The sequence below is a fragment of the Lissotriton helveticus genome, chromosome 1_1 (assembly GCF_964261635.1).
Source record: "Lissotriton helveticus chromosome 1_1, aLisHel1.1, whole genome shotgun sequence".
Classification (NCBI taxonomy): Eukaryota; Metazoa; Chordata; class Amphibia; order Caudata; family Salamandridae; genus Lissotriton; species Lissotriton helveticus.
Genome location: NC_136057.1, coordinates 2,074,993,136 through 2,075,014,349, shown reverse-complemented (window position 1 = coordinate 2,075,014,349; position 21,214 = coordinate 2,074,993,136). Strand labels below are relative to the sequence as shown.

At 46.5% G+C, this 21,214-nt stretch overlaps 1 protein-coding gene across 14 annotated transcripts in view; it reads right to left on the bottom strand.

The window, feature by feature from the left end:
• Nucleotides 1-21,214, bottom strand: part of ODF2L (outer dense fiber of sperm tails 2 like) — a 362,023-nt gene that overhangs the window by 69,436 nt on the left and 271,373 nt on the right. For all 14 annotated transcript variants that reach the window (XM_078645461.1, XM_078645469.1, XM_078645363.1 and 11 more), the window contains 2 exons: nucleotides 6,264-6,349; nucleotides 6,020-6,182 (listed from right to left, as the gene is read on the bottom strand). In XM_078645461.1, coding sequence (XP_078501587.1) covers nucleotides 6,020-6,182; nucleotides 6,264-6,349 — 249 coding nt within the window. The remainder of the gene's footprint in view (nucleotides 1-6,019; nucleotides 6,183-6,263; nucleotides 6,350-21,214) is intronic.

The window sequence follows — 21,214 nt, the reverse complement described above, 5'->3', positions numbered from 1 at the left end:
ACAGTCAGTCATCAAGGTAGGGCAAAACTGGTACCCTCAACCACAGAAGGTGTGCATCGACCACCACCATCACTTTTGTGAACACCTAGGGGCATCAGTGAAGTCGAAGGGGAGCAGGGCAAACTAAAAATAATCCTGACTTACCTTACACTGAAAGTAGGGCCGGTGGGATTGCAGGAAAGGCACATGAAAGTAAGAGCATTGGAGATCCAACGCCATCCCACCATCAAGTTGCCTAGTTTCAGGACAGACAGAACCTGGGCCAGCTAGAGCATCTTGATTATGTCCATTTGAAAGAAGGTCTTCATAGGTTGCAGATCTAAAATAGGATAAAGGCTTCTCTCTTTCATTGGCACAAAAAAATAACAGGAGTAACAAATATTCCCCTACTTCCTGGACCGGAACCCTCTCTATGGATTCTTTGGCAAAAAGAGCCTGCACTTCTTGGAGGAAGAAGGATAAGTGCTCCTCTGAGAGATGGTCGGATGTGGGTGGAAGATGCAGTAGGTCGAAAAGGAATGGCATGGCATAGCCTTGTTGGACGATCTGAGGAACCCACCTGTTGGATGTTATATGTTGCCACCCATGGAGGAAGCATCTGATCCTGTCTAGCACAGGCACTTCATGTGCTGCTAAAGTGGATGGTAGAGGGACTGGGAAGGCTATGGTTTTTTATGACCTGTGCATTTTCTGCGTGATCCCTACCCTGAAATGACTGGGGTATCTGTTGAGGGAGAGGTGGGCCTTGGTGTGGGCAGCACACCAATCCACTGAAATAGCCTTGAAAGGGGTGAAACTGGTGAGGATATTGTACTGCAGTGGTAGAAAGGTTTATGGAATGAGCTGTGACCCAGTTTCCTTGAACGTGTTCCAATGCTGAATATGCTTTCTCTTCAAAGAGGAAGGCCCATTAAAGAGGCTGACATCGCCAGGGAAGCATGCAGCTCTCATTAACGCTTGCAGCAGGGTACCACGCTAGTGTGAACTGCTGGCCCAAGCAGCCAGCAGTGTCTAGCCAGAGAAATTAATGTACTTTGTGGTGTCCTGACCATCTGGGATCGTTTGAGCCAAATTGGCCTGTAATTCCTTGGGGACAGCCGACATGATCTCTGCAACCATGTCCATAAAGGATGGGTTTATCTCTCCTGTAAACAGCTGGCATTGACTGACAACCAGAGGGCAAAAGTGAGCTGAGGAAACATCAGCTTCCCAAAGGTCTCAAGGAGTTTCCACGATCAGGAAGAGTTGTGAGGAAAGAATTGATGTTCACCCTACTGGTTGCCTCTGGTCAGAGTCTGAACTGAAAAGTTGGAGCGCTGGGGTGCGGCTCTGAGATAGAGGCATAGTTTAGTCTGGGACAGAATTACTTGAGACCGGGTGTGCCGGTACAGCATCAAGGAGTGATCTCAGTCAAGGCAGAGATGTATTCAACTCGGAGTTGGATAGGACGATAGTAATGGAGTCATCCTCTGCTGTCAATGACTGGTGTGGAGTCTGCTGGAGGACTGGAAGTTGGCTTCGTTATCGGCGAAGAACCCGGGGCGGGCCCTCAGCAGTATCCCAACTGTAGAACTTAACGGATCCTTGAATCCCCCAAAGTGTGCCAGAGGGATCTAGAATAGTGCTGCAAATTCACAACATGCAACATGCCCTCTCCGAAGGCCTCAAACTGTTGTGATGTTGCTAACAAACACGTAGCAAGAACCACAAGGTACCCGACATCCTCGAGACTTCCCAGGTTGAGACTGTTGGAACTGGGACAAATCCTGCTTCGTCTTTTTGTGCTTCCATTTAGACTTTGACTTATTGGACCTAGACGACAACCTGTTATGGGTATGTACTCAAGAGCAGAAAAGGATGTGTGGCCTCAACTTTGAGAGAAGGCGGGAGTTCATAGAATTCTTTCGGTGTTCTGTAACATTTAGCTTTGCTTTCTATTCCCAGATCACCTTTGGGTTCATAAAGGCATACTCCTTGCTGGACTTGGAGTTGTGCGCCAAGCCTAGCACTAGAGACAGAACCCTTGGGGATCTGTCACAGACATCTGTTTGCAGCAGCCCCAACAAGAATTAATCCCACTAGTTTTCAGAGGGGACATGGTGCTTTTGCACACAGAAAATTAGAATTTTGGATTATAACCTGTCAAAAGGTAAGGAAAATGTTGGGAGTGAGCTCCGGATATGCACAGGAAAGTACAAAAATAAAGGAACTGATGTCAGCACGCAGGGGTAGCACTTCTATGCTGTTCTGTTTGTTACTTCCGGGAGGATCGAAGTTAGTGTGAAGCAGCACAACATGCGCACCAAAGAAGAAGCATGTGTCTCAACAACAATGATGCCTCCGAGGACAGTCATAAAGAGAGCCAAGTTACGGAGAAAAGATTTTTGCAGAGGCTTCAGGCGGGTGCCTACCCCACTGCGTGGTTCGGGAGCTTTGCCGGAGCCCACCCGGCAGCAGGAGAAGACCGGGCGGGTGCCTATCCCACCGCGAGCCGCGTAGCCACTGCCAGAGCCCACCCGGAAGCAGGAGAAGAACTGGGCGGGTGCCTACCCCGCCGTGAGCCGCGGAGCCACTGCCGGAGCCAAGGCGGCAGCAGCTCGGCGCGAGAGCACAACCAGCAGCGGAGAGAGGCACAGCGAAGTCCCCTGCCGGCAACACTGCAATGGGGAAAACTCACATCGCGCCGGGTCCCGGGAGCACCCGGCTGAACCAGCAGTGAGGGAACAGACAGGGCGCAGGAGCTGCCAATCGGAGAGCAGCGTCTCGCGGCCCGCGCATGCGCAGTAGTGCGCTGTGACTAGAATCTGCCCTAAGAAGACACCGGGGACTCCCCTTGCCAGACGCAGGACAGGGCCCCCGCAGGACGCAGAGATATTAGTACACGGTTTTGAGAGAGGTTTTCCAATCCCATTCACAGGCCCCCTCCCCCCAGGATGCGAGAGAAACCTAAAATCTGCAATGCAGCACCCAGGGGTGGTGACTACAAAGATCGAGAAGGAATGGCGCTTAGGCAGGATCGAAGTCCCCCTCCCCGCCGAGAAAGGCAGGGACATGATTATCTCACCATTAGGAGTAGTCCCAAAAAAGGAGCAGGGCCAATTTCGGTTAATCCACCACCTATCATTTCCAGACGGTATGTCAGTAAATGATGGAATCAATTTGGAGGTTTGCTCAGTGTGCTACTCCACAATCTATGACGTTATAGACTTGGTTAGGGAGACGGGCCGAGGGACCCTCATGGCAAAAGCAGATATCGAGTCAGCATTCCGCTTACTCCCGGTCCACCCCAACAGCTCCCACCTGCTAGGTTTCCAGTGGGAGGAAAAGTATTATTATGACAAAGCTATGCCAATGGGGTGTTCAATATCATGTGCATACTTCGAGATATTCAGCACATTCATCGAATGGGCCCTGCACCACAGGCACCCAGCAGGCGGGAAATCCATTACCGCAACGATTTCCTGTTCACCGGCCCAGCAGCATCCCCTAAGTGCAGCGATACCCTGGGAGCATTCATAGAACTAGCAGGCAGACTAGGGATCCCCCTGTCAAAAGAAAAGACCGAGGGGACAATCACGAGAATAACATTCCAAGGGATCGAGCTGGACTCGATCGCCGGAACGTCCAAACTCCCACCTGAGAAAGTGGAAGACTTAAGACATAAGGAGCCTCCGCGGGCGCGAGAAAGCTACTCTAAGGGACCTCCAGCAAGTCATAGGGAAGCTAAACTTTGCAGCCAGGGTCATCCCAGCAGGCAAGGTCTTCGCCAGGCGATCGACACAATTGACACGCGGCCTCACCCAGAAACACCACCACGTCAGGCTCCGGGCTGAGGTAAAGAAGGACCTGGCTATGTGGGACACATTCCTGACAGACTTTAACAGGCTGCTGATCTGGAGGGAAGGCTGGGTGACCAGCAAGCAAATCGAACTATACACTGACGCATCAGGGAGCACAGGTTTCGGTGCAATCTTGAAGGGCAAGTGGTGCGCAGGGCAGTGGCCCAGCAGCTGGCGCAGACAGGGCATTACGGGCAACATTACCTTCCTAGAATTATTCCCGATCATTGTGGCATTAACGATCTGGAAGACAGAACTGCGAAACATGAAGCTGACGCTATGGTCAGACAACAAAGGCGTAGTGCAGGACATTAACAGGGGGTCGGCTAGGTGCCCGACACGCTGCGACTAATGCGCCGTCTGGTTACTTACCAGCTGGAGGGCAACATAGTCCTACGAGCAAGGCACGTCTCAGGGGTGGAGAACGAAATAGCGGATGCACTATCCAGAGACAAGATGAGCAAATTCAGGGAGCTGGCACCCGGGGCGCGGGGCGAAACATGACCCACTTCCCGAAACAGCTGTGGGACCTGGCAGGGTAGACTTATCGGAGCTGGTCCTCCAAGCGCTCGCCCCGGCAGAGGCAAGGAGATACGAGAAATACGTAGCAACAGTGATGAAGGTGGGGGGGGCATCCAATCACTAAGCAATGAAAGGGACACACGCAGGGCAGCGGAACTATTCATCGGGTGGGCGTACGAGGGCAAGAAATCCAGGTCATGGGCACAGTCCCACCTGGCCGCCGTGGCCCACCATGCGAAGTTAGAGACAGGAAGGAATCCAATTGCATCCCACTACATCAGGACAGCGATGAAGGGGTGGAGACGGAAAGAAGGCAAGAAGGCCGACACCAGGCGCCCAATAGATTTTAAGAAGTTGGGGGTGCTATTGAAAGCATTGGAGGGCACTACAACAGACGGGTACGAACTATTCCTATTTAAGGCGGCATTTTCCATGGCCTTCTTCGGGGCACTTCGCCTCAGCGAGTTAGTAGCCCCGGCTAGGGAGGGTCAGGCAGAGCAGTGCCTACAGGCGAGCGTTGTAACACCCAGGGCAGGGGGAGTGGAGATTATGCTAAGACGGTCAAAAACCGACCAAGCAGGCAAAGGGACCGTAGTGAGGCTACAGTGCATTACCGACCAAGAATGCTGCGCGGTATGTTGCCTGCTTGCCTTCATGGCAGCGTGCCCGGCGGGCGGGGGGCCCCTCTTCAAACACAGAGACGGCACCCATCTGAGCAAGTTTCAATTCACATCAGTCATGCGACTCGCGCTAGGCAGGGCAGGCTTGCCGCCGAGAGGCTTTGGGTCCCATTCATTCCGGATAGGGGCAGCCACAACGGCGGCGCAACATGGAATGAGCGAGGCAAGGATACAGGCAGTAGGGAGATGGCGGTCACGAGCATATAGGACTTACGTGAGGCCCCAACTGCTATGACCAGAGCGGCGCAGCAGAGGCGTAGGGGCCGCCCCCCCCCTTTGCGGCGAACAAGGGAGTGACTGGTCGTTTTCCCATTACCTTGACAGGAAGAAGACCGCGCCTGTTTTGGGTGGTGGGGCACTCATTTATCAGGCGAATGGAGGCTTAGTGGAGACACAGGGGCCGCACGCTACTCCTTCAAAAAGAGTGATAGGAGATAATGCAGATGCAGAGCGCACAAAATATCTTGGTACAAACTAAGTAGACATAAGGATAACTGAACAATAATATGATATGGTGTGCATTTAAGCGAATTTATGGGTCATACATCACACATAGCGAGATTAATCACACTTTACTGTGGTTTAACAAACCACCAGAAATTAAGAACTAAAGTAGCTGAAACTAATTTTAAGGATACCCTGCATGGCAGTTCAAAGAAGACATGTTTACACCCGTGCGATCAACGCTTTTAGAACCCTGACGAGAAACAGATATCTAAAGGTCTGAAAAGATCATATAACCAACTTACGTAAATTGCACAATTTTTTGTCAAAAGCGGCCTTGAATTCTTTGATAAATAACTTGTTTATGGTAAAAATATAGAACCCAATAAAACATCACATGTTCTTAAACGCCAGAAACATGAGTCACGTATTATATTTAACTGTTGACATGCATACATTTTTAATAATGAAAACCAGACTGGGATTTCTTAAAAAGAAAATATGTATCCAGATTTTGTTAATATCTATGCATACCTGTTTCCTTCCATCTTCCACTGCAGTTTCCAGTAATCTTACTAAAGTACTGCATTCCTTTGATTTCTCATCTAGCTGAAATGAACTTTTACGAAGACTTTCCTCTTGGTGTGCAACATTTTCTTTAAGTTCTCGATTTTGTGTAATCATATTCTCTAGCTTTCTGTAGTCAAGAAAAAAAACAATCGATTAAAAAACATTCTCATAATACATTAGCTGTAAAACAGTTAGATGTTATACGTACTGGTTAAGCTCTGTCAATTTCTTCTGAATTCGAGTATTTTCTGTATCCAAAGAATGGTTTTCTAAGTAAAAACTGTTGGCGTCAACCTACAGGAAGAACATAAAATGCTCAACACGACCGTTTGTGTGAGGGGAATCTCGGAGAATACAGCAGTGGAACAGTTTAGTCTTTAAGTTTGCAGTACCACGGGTCGATCAAGTCTACCAAGCACTACATCCAACAACACAAATATTTGGTAATATTTTCTGATACAGCAGCAAACCTAAATTCAGTCACTTAAGAAACGGCCAGTATTGCCTGCCACCCGTACTCTGATTACCGCTCTAGAAGGCACATTTTTTTGTGGGATTTTTTACAAACTTCCCTCCTGCTTGGAGCCCAGCAAACCACCAACCTACTGCATTCTCGCATAAAGTATCAACGCTATACTTTTTAATGACTCAAATGGCATTATAAACAAAACCTGTAAACATTGATCTAACAGTTGGACATCTGTTGTAGTTGGAGTGCAGGCTCTTCACACAAGTGTCAGGAGTCATCAATTACAACTCACGTTATTTATTGCAAGTTAGGCCCTTACGTTAAAGCCACAGCCTGATGACTCCTGTTAGGGCTCCATTCTCCCACCACCAGTAATCAACTCCCAGGCGTCATCCAGCGCACAGACACCAATTTTCTACGCATCATTACATTCTCACAACATCTGCTCAGCATTCTACTGCATCCCCACTTAGCCCACACATAAACAGACACATGACACCACTACAGCAACAAATCAACTATAAGCAGTATTTTACTTATGGGCTTAATCAAAAATACGTAGACTGAGGGGGCAGAGGCAAGCAGCTTGCGAGGGACAATGAAGAAGCTCAAGTTCCTAGTTCTGTGCCAAATAAATCATTTTATTCTACGATAGTGTAACAACTCATGACCTGGAATGAAGCACCTTGTAAAATTATTCAGTTTTCTTCCTGGACAACACACAGTGAAAAGAAAAACATCAACTTCGCCTTACTCTGAAACAAGATCAAGTTATGATTCTCTAGAGGAGGCCTCTTGGAAAGAATCACATTCATCAATGATCCACTAGTAAGCTTGAAGCTGGGACCAGACGGAGAGAGACACATTGACTGGAGAAGCGTGGCTCAGTGGTTAGAGGCGGCAGACCCGGAAGCTGAGATCAGCCGTGGACCAGGGTTCGATTCCCCGCCTCGGCGGGTCTCGGGCTCAAAAATTCCACAGACTCGACAATTCTCGCTCCGGTGCCTACTCGACTCACGGGGTCACACTCTGCGACTCTGGGCAATAGCTTGCTTAATCTCCACTACGGCCCCTCGCGGCGGGATGCCTGACTTTCACCTTGTGAATACCCTGCCGGGGTATCTCACAGGGGAATACCAGGACGGGTTCCCTAAGCAAGCGCCTTGAGACCCCTGGGTGATTAGTGCGCTATATAAATCGAATTACATTTACATTTACTGGATGGGAGACTGAGAAAACAACTGACCTCTGGTAAACAGGTAGGCGGGGCCATGGAGGGGTGACGATCCTTCACCGTTATTATACCCATGCATTTCCTGCAGCAGTACAAGCATTGGTAAGCAAATAGGTCTAGCCTATGCAAAAGCTATTGGTTTTGCCAATGTGTTTTACCCATGTTGTACACCAGCGTGGCGCTTGTTTAGCATGGCTAAAGGTTTGAGGCGGAGAGGGGAGTGGAGTGGAGTGGTGTAGAACCGAGTATTGTGGATTAGAGTGAAGTAGAAGGGCATAGACTGTTGTTACACAGAATGGAGTGGAGTGGCATAGGGTGGAGTGTGGTATAGTGGCATCTCATAGACTGGCTTGGCGTAGAGTAGAGTGTTGTGGAGGGTCGTAAAGTAAAGGGTTGCAAAGTGGAATGGAGCAAAGTGTTGTGGAGTAGCGTAGATTGTCAGTATGGAGTGATGTAGAGTGGAAGGTCATAGTGTAGGGGGGTGTAGCATAGAGTGGAGCAAAGTGTCTTAAAGTAGAGTGGAGTAGAATAGCGTAGAGCAAAGTAAAGTGGCATAGAGAGTTGTAGCGTGAAGTGTTGTGGAGGGCTGGTGCACGAAGGGGCCCAGAGTGGAATAGTCACCTAGAATAAAGAGGCATAGAGTGTCAGAGTGGTGTAGATTAGAGTGGAGTGGAGTGGAGTAGAGTAGAATGGCTTACAAAACAGTGGTGTCGAATAGAGTGTTGTAAAGATTCGAAGAGTAAAGTGTCAGAGTAGTGTTGTAGAGTATTGTAGCATAAAGTGTCGTGGCGTAGAGGTTCATGGCATAGAGAGTCATGGTGTATCATGGCGTAGAGGGGCATATCGTGGCGGGTCTTAGCATGGAGGGGTGTGGAGGAGTGGGGAGTGGACTACAGGAGAGGGGACCACAGTGGAGGGGAGTATTGTAGAGTGGAGTATCATAAGGCGGAGTGAAGTGGCGTAGAATCTGGTAGAGTGGAGGAGCGTGGAGTTGAGTGGCATAGAGTGTCAAAGTGGAGTAGAGTGTCAGAGTGGAGTAGTCAGAGTGGAGTTGCATAGAGTGGAGTATAGAGGACAGGTACACTGGATAGTAGAGTGTTGTGTGCATTGTCGCCTAAAGGGGTGCATCGTGGACGGCCATAGAATAGAGGAGTGTAGAGGGGAGTAGAATGGGGGGGTGTAGAGAGGAGTAGAATGGAGGGGGGTAGAGTGGAAGGGCTTAAAGTGGAAGGGGATAGAGTGGAGGGCCTGGAGGGGCATAAAGTAGAAGAGTGTAAAGTGGCGGGGCGCACAGGGGAAGGGCATAGAGTGAAGGGCGGTAGAGTGGAGTGTCAGAGTTGAGCGGCAGAGGGGAGTGGAGGGAATAAATTGTGGTAGGTTAGAGAGGCGCAGAGCGGAATTGAGTGGGTAGAGTGTAGTAGAGTGTCAGAGGGGCGACAGAGTGGGGTGGCATAGAGTGCAGTGGCATATAGTGGACATGTGCACTGGGGAGTGGAGTGCCATAGTATGTCATAGAGTGTTGCAGAATGGACTGGCGTAAAATTGTGTGGAGTGTGGTAGAGTGGAGGGGCATAGAGTGTAGTGTCAGAGTGGAGGAGAGAGTGGAGTAAAGTGACAGAGTGGAGTAGACTCTCAGAGTGGAGAAGAGTTCAATAGAGACTAGAAACGCAGAGGGGAGTAGCATGGAGTGGAGTGTCGCAGAGTGGCGTACGGTGGAGTATGCATGGTGTGGTATTGCACTGCCATAATGGACAACATATTTTCAATTGAAACAGCCATTACATTTCCACATGCATACAGTTTTACTGATTAAACTGTACAGCACACCAACAATAATTTGTCAAAATGTCATTACCAAGTGTATTGATTTGTTTTTATCCACCACACTTCAGAATGACAAAACATGTGCTTCATTTGTGCTTTCCTAATCCTGATATATTCTGAAATACTTGCACAGTTCATTTACAGACACTTACATTTTGGTATGTGCTAGAAAAAATAACATCTTACAGCCTCTCCTCTCCAATGGGTACCCTGCAGGATTTTCACATAAATACTCACAATTTGAAGTCAGAGAAAGAAAAATAAACACCAAACCCCCCTCAACAACAGAGCCTGACATTTCACTTCCATCTTTGAACTCACAGTAAATGTGAAAAGATAAGAACAAGATTTAAAGGCCTGTTTACAGAAAGAGAGCAGTGGAAGAATACAGTTAACAGGATATGCTTGATCGGAGGGATGTACTCATGCTGGACAACCTAAAACAAATAAAGCCAGCAAATAGAAAACAAGCAAATGTGAGTTACAAAACACAAAGCCAACGGTAAAGAATGTGCAGAATACATTCCCAGGGAAGCTTTCAGAACGTCCCCAAGATGTTGTTAGGAAACCACAGCTGCGCTGTAAAAAAGCAGGCAGATGCTGTACAGAAATCATGGTAGATGAGCCAGTTTGCTTTAGGAGATGTGCCACCTGAGGGAGGGAGTTAAACTAGTAATGTCAGCATGTAATATGCAATGATGACACCAGCTCTGCTGCCTTTGCTCCTCGTTTGCAGGCTCTGAGATGGGCTAGTCACAGAGTGGAGGAGACCATGCTCTGACCTGCTCCTGCAAATCTGACTATGCTAAGTGGTTGCCCATGTCAGTAAATAATTGTATCAAAGGTTTTCTCTTGAATATGTCTACGTGAGTGTCAGTGTTTGCACCGCTATACAGTGGTGATGAAGCAGTTCCGCTAATATGTGCTCTCCTGAGTGACTGGAGTCTGCTGCTGTATTCTAAAATTGTTTTCCTCACCTCGTCTAGGTATGAGTGCTGCTCTGTGCATTCTGACCAAATCGCGCTTTGAGTGTTACCAATTGCTGCTCATTTTTAAAAAACTAATATAATTTTAACTTCCCGCTGCTAAATCTTTTTAATATTGAATTTGAATTGTTGTACCTTGTTCCGGCCTTAATCGCACTTTTCCTGTTCCCTTGCTGTCGGACTGGCGGTTTAACCCCTAGAGCCTACTAGGATGGGCGGGGGGAGGAGTCTAGCTCCACTCTTGGCCTTAAATGACAGCTGCCGGCACGCCAAAGTCAAGCTCGTCTGCAGCCGACCAGGGCTACGGGCTACACTCCATGCCCTTTTTTCCTGTTAATCCGCTAAGGAGCTGAAACAACTGCAAGGTAACATGCCAATTGACACGAACACCCGGGCTAAATTGGACAAGGTGGGGATTCTAATACATAGAGATACCTACCCAGAAATGTATCCAAAATCCTCCTGCCTGGAGGATCATCTCAAACAAATGATCTCACCAAATTTTGCACCCCCCCCAGCATCAGGAATTAAAGGGACTTACAGTTACCTATTTGAACACTCGCTCGCTGGCGAAACACCAGCCTAAAATTGTTCAGCTCTTAGATTCAGACAAACCGTATATACTCCTCACAGAAACGTGGCTCACTGAAGAGTCTGCCCCTGATATTCTAGCAGCAGTACCGGATAGCTATTATATTCTTCAGGCAAATAGGACCTCAGGCAAAGCAGGGAGAGGGGTTGCAGCTGTCATTTACCAGAAACTTTAGTTCACCTCACTAGGGGTCACAGGCTTACCCTCAGTTGACAGCCTAGTTTTGAAATTTGAATCTCCTCCGTCTTCTTTTAATTGTGCTTTATTTTATAGACCTTCTTATCACATGCCTACTTTCCCCCTGTTACTGAGCAAAATGATCTCCCATCTAGTCATTAATCATTCCAGAATCCTCATAATCGGAGATTTTAACTATTGGCCCCGTGACGTACGGGAGAGTGCTAGCTCAGTTGAACTGGCAGATCTACTCTTTGGGATGAATTGTACTCAGCATGTGAGCGCAGCTACCCACATAAAAGGGCACATTTTAGACCAAGTCTGGACATCTAACCCGAAGATCTCTAAGGTACTGATTTCTCCTTGTACGTGGTCGGACCATCATTTTATTACATTCACTCTCTCCAGTGTTCACTCATCCAAACCCCAACGATTAGAGTAGCATATGGCAAGAAACTGGAGACGTTCAAACACAGGCGATTCCTGCTCGCTATTAACCGCCACGGCCCGTCAGTACAGGAGTCTCTCCACAATCAGGCTGAAATCATTAAGACATGGCTTGAATCTGCTAGTGACAGTGGTGCTCCTCTTAAGAAAACCAAAATCATGAGACCTCATGACACACAACGTTGGTTCTCCGACGACTTAAAGGCACAGAAACTTTCTCTAAGACACGCAGAACGTCGCTGGAGACGCCACTACTCTCCAGATAAGAAGCATATATTTCTAACCCAGCTTAAAGAATATAAAATAGCTATTCTTCAAACTAAGGCCGATTATTTTTCTAAGAAAATCCTGAACTCAGCAAACAAGCCCAAGGATATTTTCTCTATAGTAGATGAGCTTTCCAAACCAGATAGAGTCAAAGTGAAACCTGTCCCTTCGCAATCCTTATGTGACTCTCTCAACTCCTATCTTATTGAGAAAAACTGCCACTATTAAGTCAAGCATCCCTACATATACCTCCCCCATATACTCTCCGCTTATATGCAAAAATCCACTTCTGCTTGATCAAATCCCTTTGATCTCCCAGGAGGTATTTTTTGGTTTGCTCAAGAAGGTTGGTTCTGGTTCTCCTACTGACTGATGTCTCCCCCCCCCCGCCCCACACATATTACGGGTATGCCTTTCTCACCTGCCCGGACCCCACTCTTTCACTCCTGAATAATTCTCTCAAGCTGGGTATAGTCCCAAGTATATTTAAAAGTGCAGAAATCGTCCACATTTGAAAGAAACCTACTTCTGACCCTCTAGTCCTCAGCATATATTGTCCCATGTCCTTTTGCCCTACTTAGGTAAAATCTTAGAGGCTCATGTGGCAAATTGATTCAGCTCCTTCAGAGAACACTCCCACTTTCTTGAGTTTCATTAGGCAGGTTTTTGACCTGCATACTCAACAGAGTCAGATATTCTTACAGTTATGGACAAGCTCAGAGGGGGGGGGGTGCATGGGGGGCAGACAAGGGCATCACCCAGGCCCTAGTACTTCTTGATTTGTCAGCGGCATTTGACACGGTCGATCATGATCTCCTGGTTGACCATGTCAGTAATGCCGGGATCCAGGGTCTGGCAATGAAGTGGCTCTCTTCTTTTCTCAGCAACCGGCTTCAAGCGGTTTGCCTCCCCAGTTTTTCCATCAACGAAATGAAACTGACATGTGGGTTTCCCAATGGGCTCCTCCCTATCACCGCTTCTCTTCAATTTGTACTTACTATCCCTTGATCTGCTCCCTGAGAGAAAGAAAGGTTGGAACCTTTAACTACGCTGACGACCTTCAACTGGTATTTGATATCAACCACTCGGCATCTTCCGTGTTCAACTTCCAATCTACCGTGAATTTTCTCAGCGAATGGATGAATAGTAACCAACTTAAATTGAACCCTGGCAAAACTGAGCTGATCCTTACGGGTGTTCCAGCCAACCCGTGGAACTCCACCTTTTGGCCATTATTGGGAAATTCCCCACTCCCAGTAAGTTCTACCAAAAGTTTGGGTATTGTGATCAGCAATGATCAGTCCATGAAAGCTCAGATTGGCTCAGTAGTTCCCTCTTGATTCTTCCAATTGTGAAGAATTAGGAGGATCAGTAGATTTCTGACAATGGAAGCCCTGACTTTAGCTCTGGTAATCTCCTGTGTTGATTACGCCAATTCACTGTATGTAGGTATCCCAGCTTATCAATTACATCGCTTACAGCTGGTACAGAACCAAGCCGCCAGGTTGATGTTCCAAATTTGAATCTCCTCAGTCTTCTTTTATTTGTGCTTTATTTTGTAGACCTTCTTATCGCATGCCTACTTTCCCCCAGTTACTGAGCAAAATGATCTTCCATCAAGTCATTAATCATGCCAGAGTTACTGATCCTTGGGAAAATTACAATAAGGAACCAGATACAGATAATGACCCTGACCTGTAGCCTTCTAGACCCTCCCTACCTGATGATAACATTGGATACGCTCAACTCATTAACAGAGCTGCACAATATCACGGAGTGGAGCTCCATAAAGAGCCTCTGGAAGAGGATTACCTCTTTGAGACACTCACCTATTCTCAAACATCTAGTCACAATTTACCTATGCTAAAGGGCATGTTAAAGCACATGGATGAGGTCTTTAAAGACCCAGCGAGAGCTAGAATACTCGCACCCAGAGTAGACAAAAAATACAAACCCCCTCCTACAGACCCTACTTATATCAAATGTCAGTTGACTTTGGACTCTCTTGTAGTCTCTAACACTTGCAAAAGAGCTAACTCTCAAACGACAGGTGAGGCTCCCCCTCCTGACAAGGAGTTCAAACTCATTGATGACTCGGGTAAGAGAGTGGCTACACAGGCTGCAGATTATTGGCGCATTGCAAACGCTCAGGCTCTGCTAGCACACTATGATAGGGCTCATTATGATGAGTTAGAACAACTCATTCAACAGTTACCCGATCAATACAAAGCAAAAGCTAATGACCTTATCCAGGAAGGCAAACTTATCAGTAACACTTCCATTAAATGTGCACTCGATGCAGCAGACACAGCAGCTTGTGTAGTAAATACTAGCTTGCTACTGGGCAGACACGTTTGACTTAGAATGTCTGGATTTGAGCAGATGGTACAATCCTCCATACTAAACCAGCCTTTTGATAAGGAACATCTTTTTGGGCGAGCTGTAGATACCTTCCATGAAAAAGGACACTGAGGTTGCAAAATCTATGGGGGCTTACAATTACCAACCAACAGAGGGTAATTTCAATGCTCCTTTTACAGGCGTGGCTCAAAGACCGTGTCCACAGAAAATATCTCCTCCTCTTACTAGGGGAATAATCAATCCACCTCTTCCAGAGGCTATTTTCGAGGAAGTTATAGAGGGAACAATAATAGGGGAAGAGGCAAAGGCAACTCCACACGCACTTCCCCCGCAAAGAAACAGTGACTTCCCTCCACTACCCCCGATAATTCCATACTGTCGGGGGACGTCCCTCACAATATCTGCCTGTTTGGAATTCAATCACCTCAGTCAAGTGGGTACTACAAATTATCCAGTATGGTAACTGCCTGGAGCTTACCAGCACTCCCCCAACTATTCTTCCAAAACCACATATAATGTCACCGGAACATCTCACTCTCTTAAAATAAGAGGTTCTCTCTCCATTGGAAAAACATGAAATAAAACCAGTTCCATGTCCTCATCAAGGAACAGGAGTATACTCCCTGTACTTCCTAATCCCCAAAAAAGACGGCTCTCTCAGGCCTATATTAGACCTCAGACAGCTAAATCTCTACATTCAAACAGACCACTTTCACATGGTCACACTCCAACAGGTGCTTCCACTGCTTCAGCAAGGTGACTTTATATTTAAAGGATGCATACTTTCATATTCTCATCCAACCTGCTCATAGAAAATATCTCAGGTTCATGGTGGAAAGGATACACTATCAATTCAAAGTTCTCCCGTTCTGGGTAACTACAGCACCCACAGTCTTTACCAAGTGTATGGCAGTAGGCGCAGCTCACTTAAGAAGACAACACATTCACGTCTTACCTTAGTTTGACGATTGGCTAATAAAAGCCAAATTGCAACACAGCTGCCTTCGCCACACTCAAAGAACTGTTCAACTACTTCACAACTTGGGGTTCACTGTCAACCTCCCCAAGTCTCATATTCAGCCATCCAACACACAAGTGTATCTGGGAGCCACAATAGATACTTGCAAAGCTCTTGCATACCCAAATCCAGTCAGGATATGTAACATGTAAAATCTAATATCACAATTTCAACCTCAACACTCTCTACTAGCCCGAGAGTTCATGCAATTGATAGGAATGATGGCCTCCTGCATTCTAATCGTTCCAAATGCGCCCACTACAGGAATGCTTAGCACGTCAGTGGATCCAGGCTCAAGGAGAGTTAAGAGATCGAGTTTTGGAAGACAGCCGCACCCATCGCTCTCTGCAGTGGTGAAATGTACAAAACCTTTCCAAGGGACAGCCATTCCTCGACCCGGTTCCACAGATAATACTAACAGCAGACGCATCTCACTGGTTGGGGAGCGCAACTTCAAAAACACACCATTCAGGGCATGTGGACTGTACAACAAAATCAACTCCACATAAACCATCTAGAACTACTAGCAATATTTCTTGCTCTCAAAGCTTTTCAACTGAATCTAGTAGGCAACGCTGTCTTAGTTCCTACACACAACATGACAGCAATGTACTACATACAAAAACAGGGAGGGGACACACTCTGCAGAACACCTCCCAGGAGTAAACAACCAGATTGCAGATCAGTCGTCAATGGCAACAGATCCATGAATGGGAACTTAATCCTCAAGTTCTCCTCCCATTCTTCCAAATGTGGGGCAACCCAGAAATAGAACTGTTTGCCACACCCCTTAACGCAAAATGCCCAAGCTTCGCCTCCAGGCACCCACACCCATTATCCAAAGGCAATGCGATATGGATGAACTGGTCAGGAAAATTTGCTTCCGCTTTTCCACCTCTCCCGCTATTTCCGTTAGCGGGTTGGAAGCTCAAACAGCATTCCCTCCCTATCATCCTAGTTGCTCCAACATGGACTCGACAGCCATGGTTCACAACATTGTTGGAACTATCAGTAGTTCCTCACCAAAAACTAGACCTCTCATCTATGCTTCTCACTCGGAGCCATGGAGAGACAAGACACCCAGATCCCAGTCATCTTAACCTTGAGATCTGGCACCTGAAATCCTAGAGTTTGGCTACCTTAGCCTGCCGCAAGACTGCATGAACATCATTAAAGAGGCTGGGAACCCTACCACAAGAGAATGCTACGCAGCAAAATTGAAACGACTTGTAGTGTACTGTACTAACGATCAAATCAATCCACTAGATGCTTCAATCCAAAATATCATTTGTTACCTATTACACCTTTAGCATTCTAATTTGGCGTATACATCCGTACGCTTACATCTTGTTGCAATAGCTGCTTACTTACAAAACAGATAGCATTTATCTCTGTTTCAAGTACCCACTATCAAAGATTTTATGGAAGGACTCAAAAGAATCATTCCTCCTAGACTTCCACCTTCTCCACTGTGGAATCTCAATATAGTTCTCACTAGACTCATGGGTCCACCATTTGAACCTTTACACAAATGTGAACTACAGTTTCTCACATGGAAAGTAGCCTTCCTTATAGTCATCACATTTCTTAGAATCGTGGGTGAGCTTCAGTCACTAACTATACAAGAACCATTTTTACAAATACACCAAAATAAAGTGGTTTTTAGGATTAATCCCACGTTTTTACCCAAAGTTGTTTCTGCCTTTCATATCAATGAGTCTGTTAAGTTGACTGTATTCTTCGCTCAACCAGATTCAGTGGCAGAATGTGCTCTTAACACATTATATGCTAAAAGCTATACTATGTTCCATAGAAAAAACAAAACCTTTTAGGAAAACAAATCAACTTTTTGTTGCTTTTTCGCCACCGCATAAAGGCAATCCCATATCCAAAAGCAGGTATTGCACGGTAGATAGTTAAGTGCATTGAAATATACTACATTAAACTAACCGCACATTAACAGTTCCCACTAGAGCACACTCTACACGCAAACGAGGGGCTTCTATGGCATTATTAGGGACTAGACCCTTAGATGACATCTGCAAAGCTGCAACAAGGTCTACACCACACACATTAACAAAACACTATTGTGTAGATGTGTTAGCAAGACAGCAAGCTAGTGTGGGCCAGGCAGTTTTACGAACACTATTTCAAACCACTGTAACAGCTACAGGTTAGCCACAGCTTGGGAGATAACTGCTGAATAGTCTATGCTAAAGCATATGATCCACAGCTCATATGCCTCGAACGGAAAATGCTACTTACCCAGTATGCATCTGTTCTTGGCTGTAGAATTATATGCGCCCACCCGCCTCACCGGGTACCTCTAACTGTTGCAGTATTATCTTACTTAGATGCCATTATCACCCTTTATGGCAAAACAATCTAAGGATGGAGCCGATGCCCATGCGCACTATTTCCGAAGGGAGGAGTCACCAACCTCGTGACTACAAAGACTTCTTAGAGAAAAAGAAAGTGCAAACATCCGGACCCAACACTAGGTGGCGATGTATGCTAAAGCATATTATTCTACAGCTCTATATGCCAAGAACAGATGCATACTGGGTAAGTAGCATTTTCCTTTTACTTGACTTTAGAAGAAAAAATTCTGAGGGAACATTACACTCGGCACTTCATGTCACCCAGAACATGGTCCACAGCATCCACATCCCTCACTTGGGGTTTCATCATAATCCCCCTCAGGCGAAACAGGTTTGGTTATGTTAAGGAATTTATTGAGCGCATGTACACCAAATGGCTTCATGGCGCTGAGGGCCAGGGGAAGGCTGCCGAAGGAGAACAGCTAGGTCTTAAGCTGTTTCCTAAATTGTGCACAAGAAGTCAGACCTCAGCTCCACAGGGAGAGAGTTCCAAAATTGCGGGGCCAAGATCGCAAATCTTAATTCCTCATGTTTCTTACATTTGAAGGACGGAGTAGCCAGCAGATTCAGATGGGAGGAGCATAGCACTGGACCCTAGAGGAGATAAATGCTGACTGTTACCGGAGAGGGCTTTGAAGATAGTGCTTCCCAGCTTGAAAGCACAGCGTTTGGCCACAGGAAGCCAGTATAGGCTTTTCATTAGCGGTTTGACTTGGTGCCATTTGGGCTGTTGAGTACAATTCATCCCAAAGAGTAGATCTGCCAGTTCAACTGAGCTAGCACTCTCCCGTACGTCATGGGGCCAATAGCTAAAATCTCAGATTATGAGGATTCTGGCATGATTAATGACTTGATGGGAGATCATTTTGCTCAGTAACTGGGGGAAAGTAGGCATGCGATAAGAAGGTCTACAAAATAAAGCACAAATAAAAGAAGACTGAGGAGATTCAAATTTGGAACATCAACCTGGCGGCTTGGTTCTGTACCAGCTGTAAGCGATGTAATTGATAAGCTGGGATACCTACATACAGTGAATTGGCGTAATCAACACAGGAGATTACCAGAGCTAAAGTCATGGCTTCCATTGTCAGAAATCTACTGATCCTCCTAATTCTTCACAATTGGAAGAATCAAAAGGGGACTACTGAGCCAATCTGAGCTTTCATGGACAGATCATTGCTGATCACAATACCCAAACTTTTGGTAGAACTTACTGGGAGTGGGGAATTTCCCAATAATGGCCAAAAGGTGGAGTTCCACGGGTTGGCTGGCCCACCCGTAAGGATCAGCTCAGTTTTGCCAGGGTTCAATTTAAGTTGGTTACTATTCATCCATTCGCTGAGAAAATTCACGGTAGATTGGAAGTTGAACACGGAAGATGCCGAGTGGTTGATATCAAATACCAGTTGAAGGTCGTCAGCGTAGTTAAAGGTTCCAACCTTTCTTTCTCTCAGGGAGCAGATCAGGGATAGTAAGTACAAATTGAAGAGAAGCGGTGATAGGGAGGAGCCCTGGGGAACCCACATGTCAGTTTCATTTCGTTGATGGAAAAACTGGGGAGGCAAACCGCTTGAAGCCGGTTGCTGAGAAAAGAAGAGAGCCACTTCATTGCCAGACCCTGGATCCCGGCATTACTGACATGGTCAACCAGGAGATCATGATCGACCGTGCCGAATGCCGCTGACAAATCAAGAAGTACTAGGGCCTGGGTGATGCCCTTGTCTGCCCCCCATGCACCCCCCCCCCCCTCTGAGCTTGTCCATAACTGTAAGAATATCTGACTCTGCTGAGTATGCAGGTCAAAAACCTGCCTAATGAAACTCAAGAAAGTGGGAGTGTTCTCTGAAGGAGCTGAATCAATTTGCCACATGAGCCTCTAAGATTTTACCTAAGTAGGGCAAAAGGAGATGGGACAATATATGCTGAGGACTAGAGGGTCAGAAGTAGGTTTCTTTCAAATTTGGACGATTTCTGCACTTTTAAATATACTTGGGACTATACCCAGCTTGAGAGAATTATTCAGGAGTGAAAGAGTGGGGTCCGGGCAGGTGAGAAAGGCATACCCGTAATATGTGTGGGGCGGGGGGGGGGGGGGAGGGAGACATCAGTCAGTAGGAGAACCAGAACCAACCTTCTTGAGCAAACCAAAAAATACCTCCTGGGAGATCAAAGGGTTTTGATCAAGCAGAAGTGGATTTTTGCATATAAGCGGAGAGTATATGGGGGAGGTATATGTAGGGATGCTTGACTTAATAGTGGCAGTTTTTCTCAATAAGATAGGAGTTGAGAGAGTCACATAAGGATTGCGAAGGGACAGGTTTCACTTGACTCTATCTGGTTTGGAAAGCTCATCTACTATAGAGAAAATATCCTTGGGCTTGTTTGCTGAGTTCAGGATTTTCTTAGAAAAATAATCGGCTTTAGTTTGAAGAATAGCATTTTTATATTCTTTAAGCTGGGTTAGAAATATATGCTTCTTATCTGGAGAGTAGTGGCGTCTCCAGCGACGTTCTGCGTGTCTTAGAGAAAGTTTCTGTGCCTTTAAGTCGTCGGAGAACCAACGTTGTGTGTCATAAGGTCTCATGATTTTGGTTTTCTTAAGAGGAGCACCACTGTCACTAGCAGATTCAAGCCATGTCTTAATGATTTCAGCCTGATTGTGGAGAGACTCCTGTACTGACGGGCCGTGGCGGTTAATAGCGAGCAGGAATCGCCTGTGTTTGAACGTCTCCAGTTTCTTGCCATATGCTACTCTAATCGTTGGGGTTTGGATGAGTGAACACTGGAGAGAGTGAATGTAATAAAATGATGGTCCGACCACGTACAAGGAGAAATCAGTACCTTAGAGATCTTCGGGTTAGATGTCCAGACTTGGTCTAAAATGTGCCCTTTTATGTGGGTAGCTGCGCTCACATGCTGAGTACAATTCATCCCAAAGAGTAGATCTGCCAGTTCAACTGAGCTAGCACTCTCCCGTACGTCACGGGGCCAATAGTTAAAATCTCCGATTATGAGGATTCTGGAATGATTAATGACTAGATGGGAGATCATTTTGCTCAGTAACTGGGGGAAAGTAGGCATGTGATAAGAAGGTCTATAAAATAAAGCACAATTAAAAGAAGACGGAGGAGATTCAAATTTCAAAACTAGGCTGTCAACTGAGGGTAAGCCTGTGACCCCTAGTGAGGTGAACTAAAGTTTCTGGTAAATGACAGCTGCAACCCCTCTCCCTGCTTTGCCTGAGGTCCTATTTGCCTGAAGAATATAATAGCTATCCGGTACTGCTGCTAGAATATCAGGGGCAGACTCTTCAGTGAGCCACGTTTCAGTGAGGAGTATATACGGTTTGTCTGAATCTAAGAGCTGAAAAATTTTAGGCTGGTGTTTCGCCAGCGAGCGAGTG